The sequence below is a fragment of the Colias eurytheme genome, chromosome 17, assembly GCF_061535395.1.
Source record: "Colias eurytheme isolate Ceu_HAF_F1 chromosome 17, ilColEury1 Martin Lab GWU primary, whole genome shotgun sequence".
NCBI classification, from domain to species: Eukaryota; Metazoa; Arthropoda; class Insecta; order Lepidoptera; family Pieridae; genus Colias; species Colias eurytheme.
In genome coordinates, this window is record NC_142996.1 from 8,727,111 (window position 1) to 8,743,081 (window position 15,971).

At 35.3% G+C, this 15,971-nt stretch overlaps 1 protein-coding gene across 2 annotated transcripts; it reads left to right on the forward strand.

Moving 5' to 3' along the window:
* The first annotated feature begins 102 nt into the window (after positions 1–102).
* Positions 103–15,734, forward strand: bur (GMP synthase burgundy). 2 transcript variants are annotated; one of them, XM_090111546.1, is made up of 16 exons: positions 103–236; positions 2,361–2,483; positions 5,329–5,515; positions 5,779–5,896; positions 6,521–6,677; positions 7,263–7,406; positions 7,917–8,013; positions 8,167–8,255; positions 8,710–8,867; positions 10,212–10,392; positions 11,474–11,608; positions 11,988–12,159; positions 13,141–13,258; positions 14,003–14,117; positions 14,854–15,045; positions 15,499–15,734. In XM_090111546.1, exons 2-16 carry the CDS (start codon positions 2,382–2,384, stop codon positions 15,598–15,600), a joined length of 2,067 nt encoding a protein of 688 aa, XP_089967672.1. In that variant the 5' UTR covers positions 103–236; positions 2,361–2,381; the 3' UTR covers positions 15,601–15,734. The 2 variants fall into 2 exon arrangements, with proteins under 2 accessions (XP_089967672.1, XP_089967671.1); XM_090111545.1 differs by lacking the exon at positions 103–236 and adding an exon at positions 1,603–1,647.
* Positions 15,735–15,971: the final 237 nt, after the last annotated feature.

The window sequence follows — 15,971 nt, forward strand, 5'->3', positions numbered from 1 at the left end:
GGAATTTAAATTTAAGTTGTATAAAATGGAAATGATCCACTGACTATCAAATAACTTTTTAAAAATTAATAATATTGAACGCATTGACAATCAGTGGTTAAAAGTGGCGCCACCTTCATTCAAAGGTTAATAATTGTTAGTACTAAAATTTTGTATTCGTAGTGCTGGATGGAGAATCACATTTATTCGTGTTTTCCATGAATATATCCTCTTAAAATATTGAATATTTCTGATAGGTGAGAAAAATGCATTAATAATTAATAAAAGCGGTATGAGATTTCGTATAGTGATATGACTTATGACTTTAATCTTGACCTAAAATGTTGGTAATGTCAAAGCCCGGTTTTACTCGCGTTTTCTCATTCACTTTACAATAACTTGTTGTAAATATGCCATCGATATCTAACACATAACATTATACACTAAGCCACCACGTTATGACTCAAAGATTACGATAAAAACATTTGTTTCGCAGTACAAAATTTACAATGTCGAGTGTCGTTCAACTTGGAGATTAGACTGAAATCTGCAAAATGCTGAAATTTATCTCGTTGTTATCTGTTTTTGTTATCATTCGATCTCCATCATCTGATTTTGCCTTACTAGATGATATTTGGTACTTTGTAATGTGGACCAAGCATGTTTTGTTTATTCAGAAAGGTTGGTTTTACAGTCTTTGTTAAATATAAATAGTATAATTCATTAAAAGTAAGTCGTAAATGGTGTAATTGTGCCAATCGTAGATTATTTGCGAATTGTATACATAATTTATTAATCTTATATTACATCATAGACAAGGTCCTAGTTCAAATGATGTCAACAATGTGGTGATAACCATATTTTTGTAACCTCTCTTAGGCACAACAACTTGATAAATAGGGATTTTAAGATAAGCAGTCTTTCAAAAAGGTAAAGTTATCATTTGCTTTATTTTAATTGGCATTCATCAATTTTATTAATATTTTACATTTTCATTAAAAAATTTAATGCATTAAAACAAAACAAATCAAATGAATTATATACAATATATAAATATTACTAATTATACTATTACTAACTATTAAAAAGTTCATATTTATCAATTAGTTTAAAATAGATGAATGGAAATGGGACATTTGTTTGTAAGTATAGAAATGTTATTCTAATTGTTTAATAATATTTTTTTCTAATTAGATTTTTGATTTCTATATTGAATGAATACTAGTAAAAACCAATCTTAAATAAATCCCACTAAAACCGCAACTTTTAAAAAATTTCTAATATAATATTGTAACCACACAGTCAACATTATAATCTTTATAATTAAAAGTAAATAGTGTACATAAAGGCCATAGTTACAAAACAATACATAACGTGAAGACTTCTAAACTCCATGTACGATGTCATCGTGGATTATATGTTTATAGATTTACACTGAAGCATCATGTGGGAAGTTCTAAATATATCCACTCACAATGCCGACACATTTGTGCACAGTACTGTTTGATACAAGAGAAAACTGAGTGCATTATTTGTTATTTTGTGCAATAACAAAGACTTTTTGAAACTATTTTTGGGACCAAATGACTTGTATTTCGTTGAAAATGACAATTGGTAGTGTGGTGTGGCGTTTGTGTGATGTTTGGATTTAAAAACCTATTTAATAAGGTAGGGCTTTAATTTTTTTTTGTGTATTTAGACAGATGTGTGTCAAAAACTCAATTGTTGTAGGTTGAATGTGTTGTAATAATTTTTTTTTCATGCTATTAATATATTTTTAATTAATGCTACTAAAGTTGCTCATTCACTCATACAACGAAATACAAAAAAATGAAGAAGTAATGTGTCTCTAACTCACTATACAAATTTATTGAAATGTACTTGGATATTTTTTCTTATTGATTGGAAGTAGAAGTTGTAGAATTTTTAACTTATTACACTTAAAAAATGGTTTGTTACATAGAATTTTTTAACATGTCTTTCAGTTACATTCTTACAGTTTTGTTTGGGTAATTTCAACTTGGGTTAAAAAACTTGTGAAATATCCTCAATCTACATATATTTTGTATTCAACTATGTGTAATATTTATTTAATTAATTGTTAGACCAGCAAGTGTTCAACCAGGCTTGTTAAAAAAATACTTTTAAAAAATATAACTAGTATACAATGTTAAATGAAGCTTCCGCTAATTCTTCTTCCACTAAACTTCACATCAATCCCATCAATAAATACTTAATAACAAATCAAATAAAATTACCAATTAATTACCTAACCACCAAGCTGATATACCTGTATACAATGTACATACGCCGCTACTATCTATAGTCTATGCTATTGAATATGTAACATATAAGCAAGCGTTGTTTATAATTTCGGTCAGTGTTGCTGGCGGGTCGGCGAAATGCACACAGCGAGCGCAGAGGGACAGTACCGGGGGACGAATGGCGCCGCGCTCGGGCGGGATAAGGTGGCCATATTGGACGCTGGCTCGCAGTATGGGAAGGTATTTGTTTACTACCTTATATAAATTTTATTTTGTTTATATTTACTTGCTTTATGAGCTTTTTGACGACAGCTTCGCCCGTTGAGTCTTACTTAACAAAATATATATTAAAGGTAGATAAAAAATAAATAAATATATAGTTCTATTCCTCTAGAAGCAAGTTAGCCTGTAACTTAACCCGTTGAGTCTAAAACTTAATAAAAATATGTACTAAAAGATAAAATATTCCACAACAAGCAATACATTAATTGTGAAAACAGAATGAAAGTTGGTGCCAGAGTTATTGAGTTTATCACGAACAGACAGACAGACAGATGCAGCGGAGGACTTTGTATTATTATAAGAAGTATTTTATAAGTGTGTGGTGTGGTGTTTGATAGCAATGGTCAAGGATGAAGGATGTTTTCTCTGATGATTTATTTTTAATCGAAGCGAACATAAGATGTAAACAAAAATAAATTGTGATTGTCCAGATCCATTGTAAAAGCTACTAAAACAAACACTATTAATTTTTTTTTGCCATTTTTATTGGATTTTTTTGCAGTGTGAAATAAATATTATATTTAATAAACTCTTAATTGAATATCACACTTGGCACAGGCACAAATTCGAATTTAGCTAGTAATAAGTTTAGCCAATTTTGCATGGGACATTGTGCGTATACGAAAATTAACTTCTTGCAATATAAAAAAACAGGAATCTCCTATTTATATTGATATCTCAACATTTCACCATCTGCACTAATATTGTTAAATAAATAATATTAATTAGTTGTAGCAACTCATATAAAATAATCTTTTTTTTTTTTAATTCTATAGGATTCATATTCATTTAAAAACCAATAGAGTCAACACAATGAAGAATAATTTTCAAAGCGTGATATTATATTAAAATTAATTTATCTTATAATTGGGTAAGAATACAGCAAAATCTCAGATTCAAATATGTTTATCTTGACTTTTCTGACCCCAAACTCTTATGTATTATTATATTATGTGTTCACTATTCAAGTACAAGTTCAGTATCTCTTAATCTTCTTTTTTTTATATTTCTTATCATTGGTATTCTAATTTTGGTAAAATTGTGATAAAATACAAGTTATAATCCAATCTAAGTTTTTTTTTGACAGCTGGAAACATTTTTTTGATTTTAGTTTAAATACTTAAGGGGGCGCATAAAGCAAAATAACCAATCTTCTATTAGATGATACGTGTAATATGCAAGACCAAATCTAAAAAATAAAATATATATCAAACTAGATGATATGTTCAACGATTCTGTTTAATCAAAAACTTAAAATATTAAAATTTACTCGATAAAAAAAAAATCACCAAGTTAGCTCTAATTTTCACACTTTTACGTTTTCTACTTGACATGGTAATACTTATTATGATTTTTTTTTCATGAACAATTATATTAAAACATTTGCAAGATATTTGTCAGAGCATTTTGTGTAATTACTTTTAGTTTTGGTTTTATCTGCGATAACCCACTTTTATCGTGACAAAATCAAACGTTTATCTCGAGAAAAAAAGAGCGCCAAAAGTGGTTTATCGCAGATAAAACCAAAACTAAAAGTAATTACACAAAATGCTCTGACAAATATCTTGCAAATGTTTTAATATAATTGTTTATGAAAAAAAAATCATAATAAGTATTACCATGTCAAGTAGAAAACGTAAAAGTGTGAAAATTAGAGCTAACTTGGTGATTTTTTTTTATCGAGTAAATTTTAATATTTTAAGTTTTTGATTAAACAGAATCGTTGAACATATCATCTAGTTTGATATATATTTTATTTTTTAGATTTGGTCTTGCGTATTACACGTATCATCTAATAGAAGATTGGTTATTTTGCTTTATGCGCCCCCTTAAAGTACTCCTTACAAAAATTTACTAGTAAATCAATTCAAAAAAATATGATTGGGGAAAACTGTAAGCCGGTTTTTATTTGAATTGTTACAATAGAGTTCAGTTATATATGTTATATATTTATATTTGAAATCCATGGTAATAGAAAAACTATTGGCAATCAACTTTTCTAATACCTAAAAAGCGTGCTAAGTTTAAACAAGTTGTAATTACATTCGCTCCTATTAATTATGGAAACGAGTTTCGTGTGTGTTACACGTATCAAAAAATATACCTAACGATTTATTTCCTGACGTGATTGATAAGTTTCTAAACGTTCAATTAGTGCTCTTGTGTTGTGTAATTGAATCGATGCGTAGCGTAGGTCGCGACTTATGAAATATTATACATACGTGTGGGTGGTTTAAGGGTTGATTAGTGTATAAAAATAAACATAATTCCGTAAAGAAAACGTACGAAAACATAATATCTGTTCTGGTGGTCTGAAAGTTTGTGAGGATGGATGAATGTTTAGTACGCGTTCATGAAAAACAGCTGTTTGAATTTGTATGAAATTTGAACAGAGATAAGCATTCAATCTGGATCAGCACATACTATTTTTTACCAGAATGTGACTGAAATCGCAGGTGGGCATAAAAATGCTCTTCGACTATAATTTGAATGGGCATGACATGGGCTGATTTTTACAGAAATATTTTTTTACAAAAAAAAGGCTTCTCTATAAAAAATCAATAGACAATTCATTTCGTTACTTTTGTACGCTTTAATATGTTTGAATAAGAAAATATTATTGTGTCAATAATACATTTATTTAATAGTCTATACATGAGTTTATATAAAATTATTTTTTTAATTATGATTAGGCTAGCATTTGACCATCGCTTCGCCCGATGGAAAGCGACAAGCGTGTTCTAGGATGGAGCATGCTAACCTAATAAAAGCCTATTTAATAAAATGTAAAAATCATCCACAGGTGATAGACCGCCGAGTGCGCGAGCTATGCGTCGAATCGGACATACTCCCGCTCGACACGCCGGCCTACCACCTCAAGGAGGCCGGCTACCGCGCGATCATCATATCGGGCGGGCCCAACTCGGTGTACGCGGAGGACGCGCCGAGATATGACGCGGATATATTCAAAATTGGATTGCCGGTTTTAGGTAAGTGAAAATAAAAAAGAACGTGTGTGGCGAGCACACGTGTCAGAAGCGAAACTTCTTCGGCACGATTCAATGATACCAAAATAGTCGCTGATTGCATGACGTGACGGTATTGCCATGACGCGACCTTTAAATTTCACTCTCAACGCGCCCAATAATCTATGTTAAAGCAATAGTATTATGTTTAAATTTAATGTCAGAGTCAGTCAAATTAACTTGTAGCGTATATTTTTAAAAGTATTTAAAATTGTTCACTATTCCAGGAATATGCTACGGTATGCAAATGCTGAATAAGGAGTTTGGTGGTTCCGTACTGCGCAAGGAAGCTCGAGAGGATGGACAGTACGAGGTGGAGGTGGAAACCACATGCCCTTTGTTCAAGTAAGTAATACATTAAAATACTTGGTTTTATAGCTTTAAATAAAAGAACATTATATATTAGTATTTTTAGTTAATTGATAAAATTAACTGAAATAATAAAGAAAAACAAGAATAACAACTATAGAATGCTGCAAGTAGAAAGAGACAAACATAGTTTTGGTAGATTGAGAGATCTTTTAGCAGTTGGGTTTCTTGATTTTATAAAAATACTTGCTGTCCCAGCAAACGTTGTTCTTACCTTACTCTTATTACTTCGGGGTATGAAAAATAAATGTTGTCCGATTGTTACGAAATAAATGTAACCTACCTAACTACCTACTCGATATAAACATCAATTTTCATAAGATTTGGTCAAGTCGATTCCGAGGAGTTAAACTTCAAACTAGATTTTTGAAGTGAAAACTTCTTTAGCGGCGTTGAGCACTTTTTCTGTAATGGGTATAAAATCCTAAACTCGCGTCAGGACACGTGACCTGATCGAAAAAGCGTAAGACGGATACCATTCCAAAATATCAAACATGCTCAACGTTAATAATCAAGTTTTCACTTCTGCCGGCACTCCCGGAGCGCAACCCGTCTTTTTTTTCTTTGTTTTTTTTCTCAAAATCCATTCACATTTCACAGCCGCTTAGAAAAACTCCAGCCAGTGCTTCTAACTCACGGGGACAGCGTGCAAAAGGTCGGGGATCGATTCCGCGTCGGTGCACAATCGTCCAACCACTTGATTGCGGCGATATACAATGAGCAGATGCGACTGTATGGTGTACAGTTTCATCCGGAGGTAAATTTTATTGGAATAATATAAAAACTCATTTTTAGCAGTAACATTTTAATGAAAAATATAAAAGATAGATATGTAGACAACTTAACTCACAATCGGCAAATAAAGTATGACATAGTAACAAGTAAACTAAAATCGCCCATTAAAAGGTCGTCAATAATGTTCCGAGTGTTGTGTAATACGTTCATTCAAATTTAAACCTTATGTCGTGGCCATAAGGTTCATAGTCTATTCACTATTGTGTAAGCTTATTAGAAAACTCTGCCTTAAAGACACGTAGGCAGAGTTTTGCTTCTGACAAAATTTTGAGTAAGTCTAATATCTATACTTATACTAATATTATAAAGAGGAAAGGTTTGTATGTATGTATGGTTTTCACGCATAAACTACTGGACCGATTTTGATGAAATTTGGCACAGATAATCTTTAGACCCTGAGAAAGAAATTTACTTTTATTGCGAAATATGTACGTACCACCACGGGCGAAGCCGGGGCTGACCGATAGTTTGGATAAAAACGGATATTTAAGTATACATTATATATTATTCATCCTTGTCTTTTTCTAATAATTTATTCAATATTCAGGTGGATCTAACGCCCAAAGGCAAGCAGATGCTGTCGAACTTTCTATTCGACATAGCGGGCATGTCGCGCACGTTCACGCTTCGCTCGCGTCGCGACGCGTGCGTGCAGTACATACGCGATACGGTTGGCGATAATAAAGTGCTTGTGAGTATATAATAACACATTTTTGAAGTGAAAACTTCTTTAGCGGCGTTGAGCACTTTTTCTGTAATGGGTATAAAATCTTAAAATCGCGTCAGGACACGTGACCTGATCGAAAAAGCGTAAGACGGATACCATTCCAAAATATCAAACATGCTGAACGTTAATAATCAAGTTTTCACTTCTGCCGGCACTCCCGGAGTGCAACCTGTCTTTTTTTTTATAGGATATTTACGATTACCTGGATCTTATTTTGAACAATTACAATTATCTGATTTTTGATTATTAATTATACATATATTTTTATAATTCTTATTCATAAATATACCTGTCATGATACAATTATTGCAATTCTTCGAAAGTAGTTTTGTGGTGGCTAAGTCGTAGAGAAATAAGAAATTGATCATAAAATGTTATTATAATATAAGCTAAGTCATTATAAGCTTAATTAGATGATTGAGTAATAATAATACTTTGACGATTTTAATCGTTTTTGGTTTATCTTTTACTCAGGTTTTAGTAAGCGGCGGTGTGGATTCGACGGTATGCGCTGCGTTGTTGAGAACCGCCCTACGAGAGGATCAGGTTATCGCTCTGCACATTGATAATGGTAATTATTATATTTTATAACTACCCTCCATAAAATAATGATTTATTTATATAAAGTTTTAATATTTAATTTCTTTTTTCATTGAGTGAATTCAGTATATATTGAAATGTAACATACATATGTAGAAAGTTTAAAAATAAATATCTATTACAGGTTTCATGCGTAAAAACGAAAGTGCCAAAGTCGAGAGGTGTCTTCGTGAGCTCGGAGTCCGTTTACACGTCATAAATGCGGGTCATCAGGTAAGTTACATAAGTGTAATTCTTATGTTATTTTTCATATTTTGGGAAATTTTCAAATCCTTAAAAATCGCATATCGCTTTTGCTGTACATACTATTACATGAATTTATCGGAATATAAAAATTGTTTCAATTTTTTATAGCAAGAAAAAACTATTTGCGATTTTTTTTTATGTTCATTAATAGTTAATACCAATTTGTAATTACTATCTGATTAATTTTTTTTTCATACTTCTAATATTATAAATGTGAAAGTTTGTAAGGATGGATGTATGTATGTGTATGTATGTTTGTTATTATTTTACGCAAATTCTACTGAAACGATCACAATTAAATTTAGCACACATATCGAGGGTAACTTGGATTAACACATAACGGGATAAGTTTTAACCCGTAAATCCCGGATATGCGGGTTTTTCTTTGAAAACTAATATTATAATATGATTATTTGCGCAGTTCCGGCAAGGCAGCACAACAGTGCGCGAGGCGGGCGGGCGCACGCGGCACACGCCGCTGCTCTGCCAGACCACCGCGCCCGAGGACAAGCGCAAGATCATCGGCGACGTGTTCATGCGCGTCGCGGAACAGGCCGTGCGCGACCTGCTTAACGTGCAGTGAGTGATGCGCTTTATGGGCGTTTGAATTTGGAATTTGTTTGTAACTGGCCAGGTATTGGGAATGTTTGAGTTTTTGTTACTGGCCAGTTATGCTGAACGTGCAGTGTGTGAAGGGGGATTTGAATTTGGAATGTTTGAGTTTTTGTTACTGGCCAGTTATGCTGAATGTGCATAGTGGAGGGGGATTTGAATTTGGAATGTTTGAGTTTTTGTTACTGGCCAGTTATGTTGAACGTGCAGTGTGTGGAGGGGGATTTGAATTTGGAATGTTTGAGTTTTTGTTACTGGCCAGTTATGCTGAATGTGCATAGTGGAGGGGGATTTGAATTTGGAATGTTTGAGTTTTTGTTACTGGCCAGTTATGTTGAACGACGTGCAGTGTGTGGAGGGGGATTTGAATTTGGAATGTTTGAGTTTTTACTGGCCAGTTATGCTGAATGTGCATAGTGGAGGGGGATTTGAATTTGGAATGTTTGAGTTTTGCTTGTTTTTAACGGGCCAGTCGTTGACTATGGTGAATATCTGATGAATGTGCGATGTGATAGGCGGTTTATAAGTTTATAATTGGGAATGTTTTGATTTGTTTGTGTTTTTATAATGATGCTTCATACCAGTGTGAATGTAATGAACGTTATTGTTGTTTTAGTACGAAAGAGGAAGATGAAAGTGTGGTTTGTTTCGAGTGATTGTAATCTATACATATAATAAATCTGTAGAAGGGTCAATTCTGTACATTAAAAATATTGAAAAAATAAATAGCAGGGGGTGTTACTGGATCGATACCAAACCCAAATATGTGATTAAAAAAATTTTTGTCTGTCTGTCTGTCTGTCTGTCTGTATGTATGTGAAGACATCACGTGAAAACTAACGGTTCGATTTCGATGAAACTTGGTATAATTATACCTTATTATCCTGGGCGTAAAATAGGATACTTTTTATCCTGGAAAAATACGTAGAAAAAAAACAATCTTAATTTTTCAGTTTTATCCATAGACGTTGTTCTGTAGAACCGCGAACACACGTTGGGTATTATTATAGGCCTAGCCGTATTTGGGTCCAATAGATATTTATAAGATGTTATTGTCAGAGTTACTCAAAATGGAGAAATAAACCATCCACGCTAGTCTATAATATAAAAATGAATCCCAAAATGTGTTGGTAAGCGCATAACTTGAGAACGGCTGAACCGATTTCGATATTTTTTTTTAATTATATTCCTTGAAGTACGAGGATGGTTCTTATGTAGAGAAAACGTAAATATGTACCACGGGCGAAGCCGGGGCGGACCGCTAGTATATATAATATTTTATCTAATATACTATGTTTTATGTATTCTCAGAGAGGACCAAGTCCTCCTCGGGCAAGGTACTCTCCGACCGGATCTAATCGAATCCGCGTCATCGATGGCGTCAAACAACGCGGCCACAATCAAGACGCACCACAACGACACGGAGCTTGTGCGGGCGTTACGTGCCCGTGGTAGGGTTGTGGAACCGCTCAAGGACTTCCATAAGGACGAGGTGAGCACATTGTGTAGACACCAATGACTCGTATTATACTAGTAGACGCGGCATACGCCAACATCATTGCACTAAAAACAGCGTAATTAATACATACCTACTTACTAACGCACTATATGGCCCTATACTCCGTCCGATCACTCCGAGAAAGGGAAACAACATGGATGTCAACATACGCCTTATCTGTTATTAGAAAGAGATGAATATTTATTAAAAGTACGTCCAGCCACGACGCTGAATTGTGCGTGACTAAGTGAAACTCGGGCACTTAGCTGACTTTTTTTATTGCCAAAATAGAGAGCGGGTAATGTATCTAAGCTTTTTATATATCATAGGTAGACACACGTTACATATACCTATCTACCGTAGCACTTTGTCAACGTGTGACTGCGGTTTTCCGAACATGAAAATTTATCTCTACATAGTGGAATATTGCATACTTCAGAATAGTATTGTATGACATTATTGTCAATTTATAACGAAGGCATCTTGGTAGAGTCTACTGTGTCCATTTACTTGCAACTACATTAGCAACTTTGTTCAGTTCAGTATTCTGAAAATCGTGTTTTATACTTTTTCAGCGTCGTTTTTTGTCGTAGTTGGGTTTTAGTTTTTTTACTTCTTATTTAGGAAGTGTAGTGTATGTCCTTCACTATTATCGGCTCATAGACGCGCACGTCCTCTCACTCCGACCGCCTGCAGCCAACTGGGCTGTGCGAGCTGTGTCACCGTTACACGTGCGCAAGAGACGACATAATACTTCCCTCTCTTTCACTACAGGAGGATGTTATATTGTTCAATTATTAGCTTGATATGTGTGTGAATAAATAAATAAATAAATATTGTTAGGTTTGTTTAGTGGGCACCCTGTGTATAGCTGTTGAAGAGTGAACAGTCTATTTAGCTGTAAGGAGCATTGCATAGATAATGCCACATATTAAACAGCTTAATGTTTAACAACCCTTTATAACATTAAACAAGAAGAAACTACTTCCAAAGTGCAACAATACAGCCATAAAAACCATTTTCATCCAGTTAAAAAGCTTAATAAATAAATAAATAAGTATATTAACTTTCATAGGTGCGCATCCTGGGCGCGGAACTAGGCTTGCCCGCGGCGCTGGTAGAAAGGCAACCGTTCCCCGGGCCCGGGCTGGCCGTGCGCGTGCTGTGCCAGGACGAGCCCTACGCGGACCGGGACTTCGCTGAGACGCAGGTACTTATATACAGGGTGTGGGGTGTGCGGGTAGTTGTGAAAAAAATGAGATAGGAAAATATATTTTCTTTTAATTTACAAATATTCGAAAAGTTACGAAACCCCCGGTTTGTTTAGGAAAATGTGGGTAGTTTAAAAAAATAGAAATTTTTATGTTGAATACAATATGTAGGTGTTTTATGTTTTGTTCTGTAAAACAGTGCAGAGTGATAACACGTAGCATAATATTATGTAACTGTTAAGCTGATTGTTTATGATAATTGTGCCTTAACAACGTTAAAAAAATAATTATCTATTCTCGAGTTAAACACTTATGTCGATTCATTTTTATGACATATACTTTCTACACATATAAACATGCTATTGATCTTTTCACCAGGTGATAGTGAAGATAATGGTCGAGTACGCGTCCATGTGCGTCAAGTGCCACGCGCTGCTCGGGCGCGTGTCGAACGCGACGACGGCCACCGAGCAGGCGGAGCTGCGGCGCATCTCGTCCACCGGCCCGCTGGTGGCCACGCTGCTGCCCGTGCGCTCCGTCGGCGTGCAAGGTGCGTGCGCACCGCGCGGCGGTCGCGCGCCGACTGACAGACTGAAGCTGTTTCAGACAGTCAGTGCGCGACCGTGAACCGCTTCAGTGAAGCATGCGTGTGGCGTGTGACGTCACGAGTGCTTTGGTTTTTTGTTGGCGGCCTGTAAACATTTTGAACGGGATGTTCGATCATATTTTGTTGACGGCCAGTAATAAAGAAATTAACACGATACACGCTAAAGTGATACTATACTTGTTGAGTGCCAGCAACAAAAAAAAAAACATTGCGAATTATGGAGTCTGGCCAGCCAAAGCTGAACCAAGTGTTTTTTGTAGGGGCCACACTATCTGGAATGTTATCATGGCGTTTCTGCGTAGTTAGTTGTAAGTTTTGTTGAAAAAGGTTCAAATTATTTGCGAAATTATTGGTTTTAGTGTTGAAATATGGGTAAAACTATAAAGAATGCTGTGCGGCAGCTTATAATAATTAGTAAATACAAGAGTTACAATGATTAGTAAATACAAAAAAAAATAATATAAGTCAAATGTTTTATTGACAGGGCTACCACATCCTTTAATAACTTTTAAATCCTGATTTGTTGTGTATCTAATGTACCCATATACTATGATCACCTCTAAGAATATCAAAAGTATCAAATTTTTTTTTTCCTAACTAAGCCGATGTTACCAGGTTCATATTTTTTAAATTTGCCGCCTTTTACTGGGTTCAGCTTTGGCTGGCCAGACTCTATAAACCGTCATGCACTTATTTTCCTTGTGAATTGATGGCTAGATTTTGGTTGTGACTGTCGCATAGTACATAGTGAAAAATAACTTTATTACAACTGCATATTATGCAGGGAGTATTAAATTTCACCCAATAGTTTGCGTGCGTAGATTTGTGTTTGAATTTTTTATTTATTCAAGCTAATAAAGTTGTACAGACACAGTAGCAACAATGATATTACAAAGCAGAAATAACTAAATATATTATACCTAGGTGATGGACGCACGTACAGCTATGCAGTGGCGCTATCTACGGAGCGCTACCCGCCCGACTGGAAGGACATGCAGTACTTAGCGCGGATCATACCGCGCGTGTGCCACAATGTTAACAGGTATGTAATGTTATTGAAGTGAAACTTCTTTATCGGGGTTGGACAAAAATTTTGTGTAACATTTTTGCGTTACGCCGTACGCGTGACATTTTTGCGTTACGCCGTACGCGTGACATTTTTGCGTTACGCCATACGCGTGACATTTTTGCGATACGCCGTACGCGTGACATTTTTGCGTTACGCCATACTCGTGACATTTTTAAGGTCATAAAGAAGTTTCACTTCTTACGTGTGTACTCTAGTACACGCATACCTTTTTTTTATTATGCAAATAATTGTTCGGGTGCTTTAGAAAAGGTTAATTTCATAGATATTGTAATTATTTATTGAATATTTTCAAAATAAACACTTATACAGGTTAAATATGTAATAGATAATAGATATTGTTGTAAGTAATGCAAGGTGCTAAAATCCTATATATTTTCAACAAAGACACTTTTTTTTAGATTTTTCTACAATCAATATATTAGATAACAAACTTATACTTTGGAAAATTTTACAGATAACATAACAAGCCTGGGGCCTTAGACAAAGTAACAATTAAAAAACGATAACGAAGTTAGAAAAGGAAAAATGTATGGGATTGGCATTAGATAGACCACGTGATCTAACGCGGCGTATGTCAATCCCATACATTTTTGCCTTTACGGGCCCCGTTTTTATAAAAAAAAATGTTTTGTTTATAATCTTGTTTTTTTTGCCTATGTAATTAATAATGAATGTGATAAATATATTCTTGTAAAGGGTGTGCTACGCGTTCGGCGGTCTGATAAAGGAACAGATAACGGACATAACGCCGACGTTCCTCACGCAGCAAGTCATATCGACGATACGGCAGGCGGACGATTTGGCCACACAGGTATTGAATACGAATTTATATCAATAAGTTATAGAAAAAGACCTGATAAAAACTTTTGTTCTAATATCTTATCAAATTAGAAATTCGATTTCGAATCGATTTTATTTTAACATTTTTTTTTGTAAAAATAGTTTTTTCCTTCTTTTACTACATTCTCCTAAGTATGTAGTTGTTAATTAATATCCCAGTTTTTTTTCTCTTCATAATGGTGCGATACCACCCGCACGCAGTTTTTTATCAAGTGACGAATGCCTCTCTTAGGGTGCATTACCACCAATAATGTGCGAGGAATGTGTTTGTAAATAACCAATCACTTAGTTTGAAGCGTTTAGTGTTTTAAAATTACGCGGGTGTTAGTATAATGAGTTACGCGGGTGGTAGTATAACTTACGCGGGTGTTAGTATAATAAATTACGCGGGTGTTAATGTTACAAATTACGCGGGCGTTAGTATAACAACTTACGCGGGTGTGTAGCAAATTACGCGGGTGTTAGTATAACTTACGCCGGTGTTAGAATAACAACTTACGCGGGTGTTAGTATAACAATATACGCAGGTGTTAGTATAACAACTTACGCAGGCGTTAGTACTACTACGGAGGTGTTAGTATAACTTACGCAGGTGTTAGTACAACTACGGAGGTGTTTGTATAAAAACTTACGCAGGTGTTAAACAATTTACGCCGGTGTTACGCAACATTGTTGTCAAGTGTCTCAATCTCTGTAATCCTTACCAGGTGTTAGTGTCGAGCGGTTACGCGCCGCGTATAGCGCAAATGCCGGTGGTGCTGATCCCGGTGCACTTCGACCGCGACGCGGCCGTGCGCGCGCCGTCCTGCCAGCGCTCGCTCGTGCTGCGCCCGTTCCTCACCGCGGACTTCATGACCGGCGTGCCCGCGCTGCCCGGCTCCGACGTGATGCCGCAGGACGTGAGTAGTGGACAGACAGACACACACACACACACATATACACGCACAAATGCCGGTGGTACTATACCCAGTGCAGTTTTTTGCGTTACGTTACAAGTTGCGAGACTATGATTGTGTTTTATTAAGTTTTTGCATTTTGTTAGAATGGAATATAAATTATTAAAAGTATATTTTACTAGCTGTGCTCCGCGGTTTTACCCGCAGTGCTCAGCTCCTGTTGGTCTTAGCTTGATGAAATATCATTTTCAAATCGGGTTCCTGAGATTAGCGCGTCAAACTAACTGTTTTCAGCTTTATAATATTAGTATGGATTTGTTATGAATGAGGTGATCATATAAAAACTAAAACAAAAAATCTAATTGACCGCCTCCAACATAATGACATCACATTCCACCAATAATTTTTTTTAATTTCTTTTCATCATTATAGTTAAGATAATATTTGGTTATGCAGGTGGTGGACAGAATGCGCAAGGAGCTGGTGAGCGTGCCGGGCATATCGCGGGTGCTGTACGACCTCACGCCCAAACCGCCCGCCACAACCGAGTGGGAATGATCGCCTCAATGCCTTCCTTTTATATATATTTTTTTACTCAAGCACCCACGGCAGCGGTCCCATATTTTGTTATTCAGATAGTACCGAATAAAACATACATTTCGTATGTTAACCAAGAAGCTTATATCTAATACACTGGATGACTGGAGATTGCACTGTGACCATTGACTTGTAACAAGAAAGTATGACATTTGGTGACGCCTGTATGTTTTTTTATTCCTTTCACATCTAACTTGACAAGTTGGTGTGAAAGGGATGAAAAAGCATACAGGCGTCATTAAACGTCATATTTTTTTTGTTACAAGTTAATGGTCATAGTGCAATCTCCAGTGTATTAGATATAAGCTTCTTGATGTTAACGGTACTGTTCA

Bases quoted from the DNA above. Each gene is read 5' to 3' on its own strand.
- bur (XM_090111545.1), top strand. From the start codon at position 1,618: ATGTTTGGATTTAAAAACCTATTTAATAAG. The intron at 1,648-2,360 runs GTAGGGCTTTAA...AATTTCGGTCAG, and splicing joins TTAAAAACCTATTTAATAAG to TGTTGCTGGCGGGTCGGCGA. The intron at 2,484-5,328 runs GTATTTGTTTAC...AATCATCCACAG, and splicing joins CTGGCTCGCAGTATGGGAAG to GTGATAGACCGCCGAGTGCG.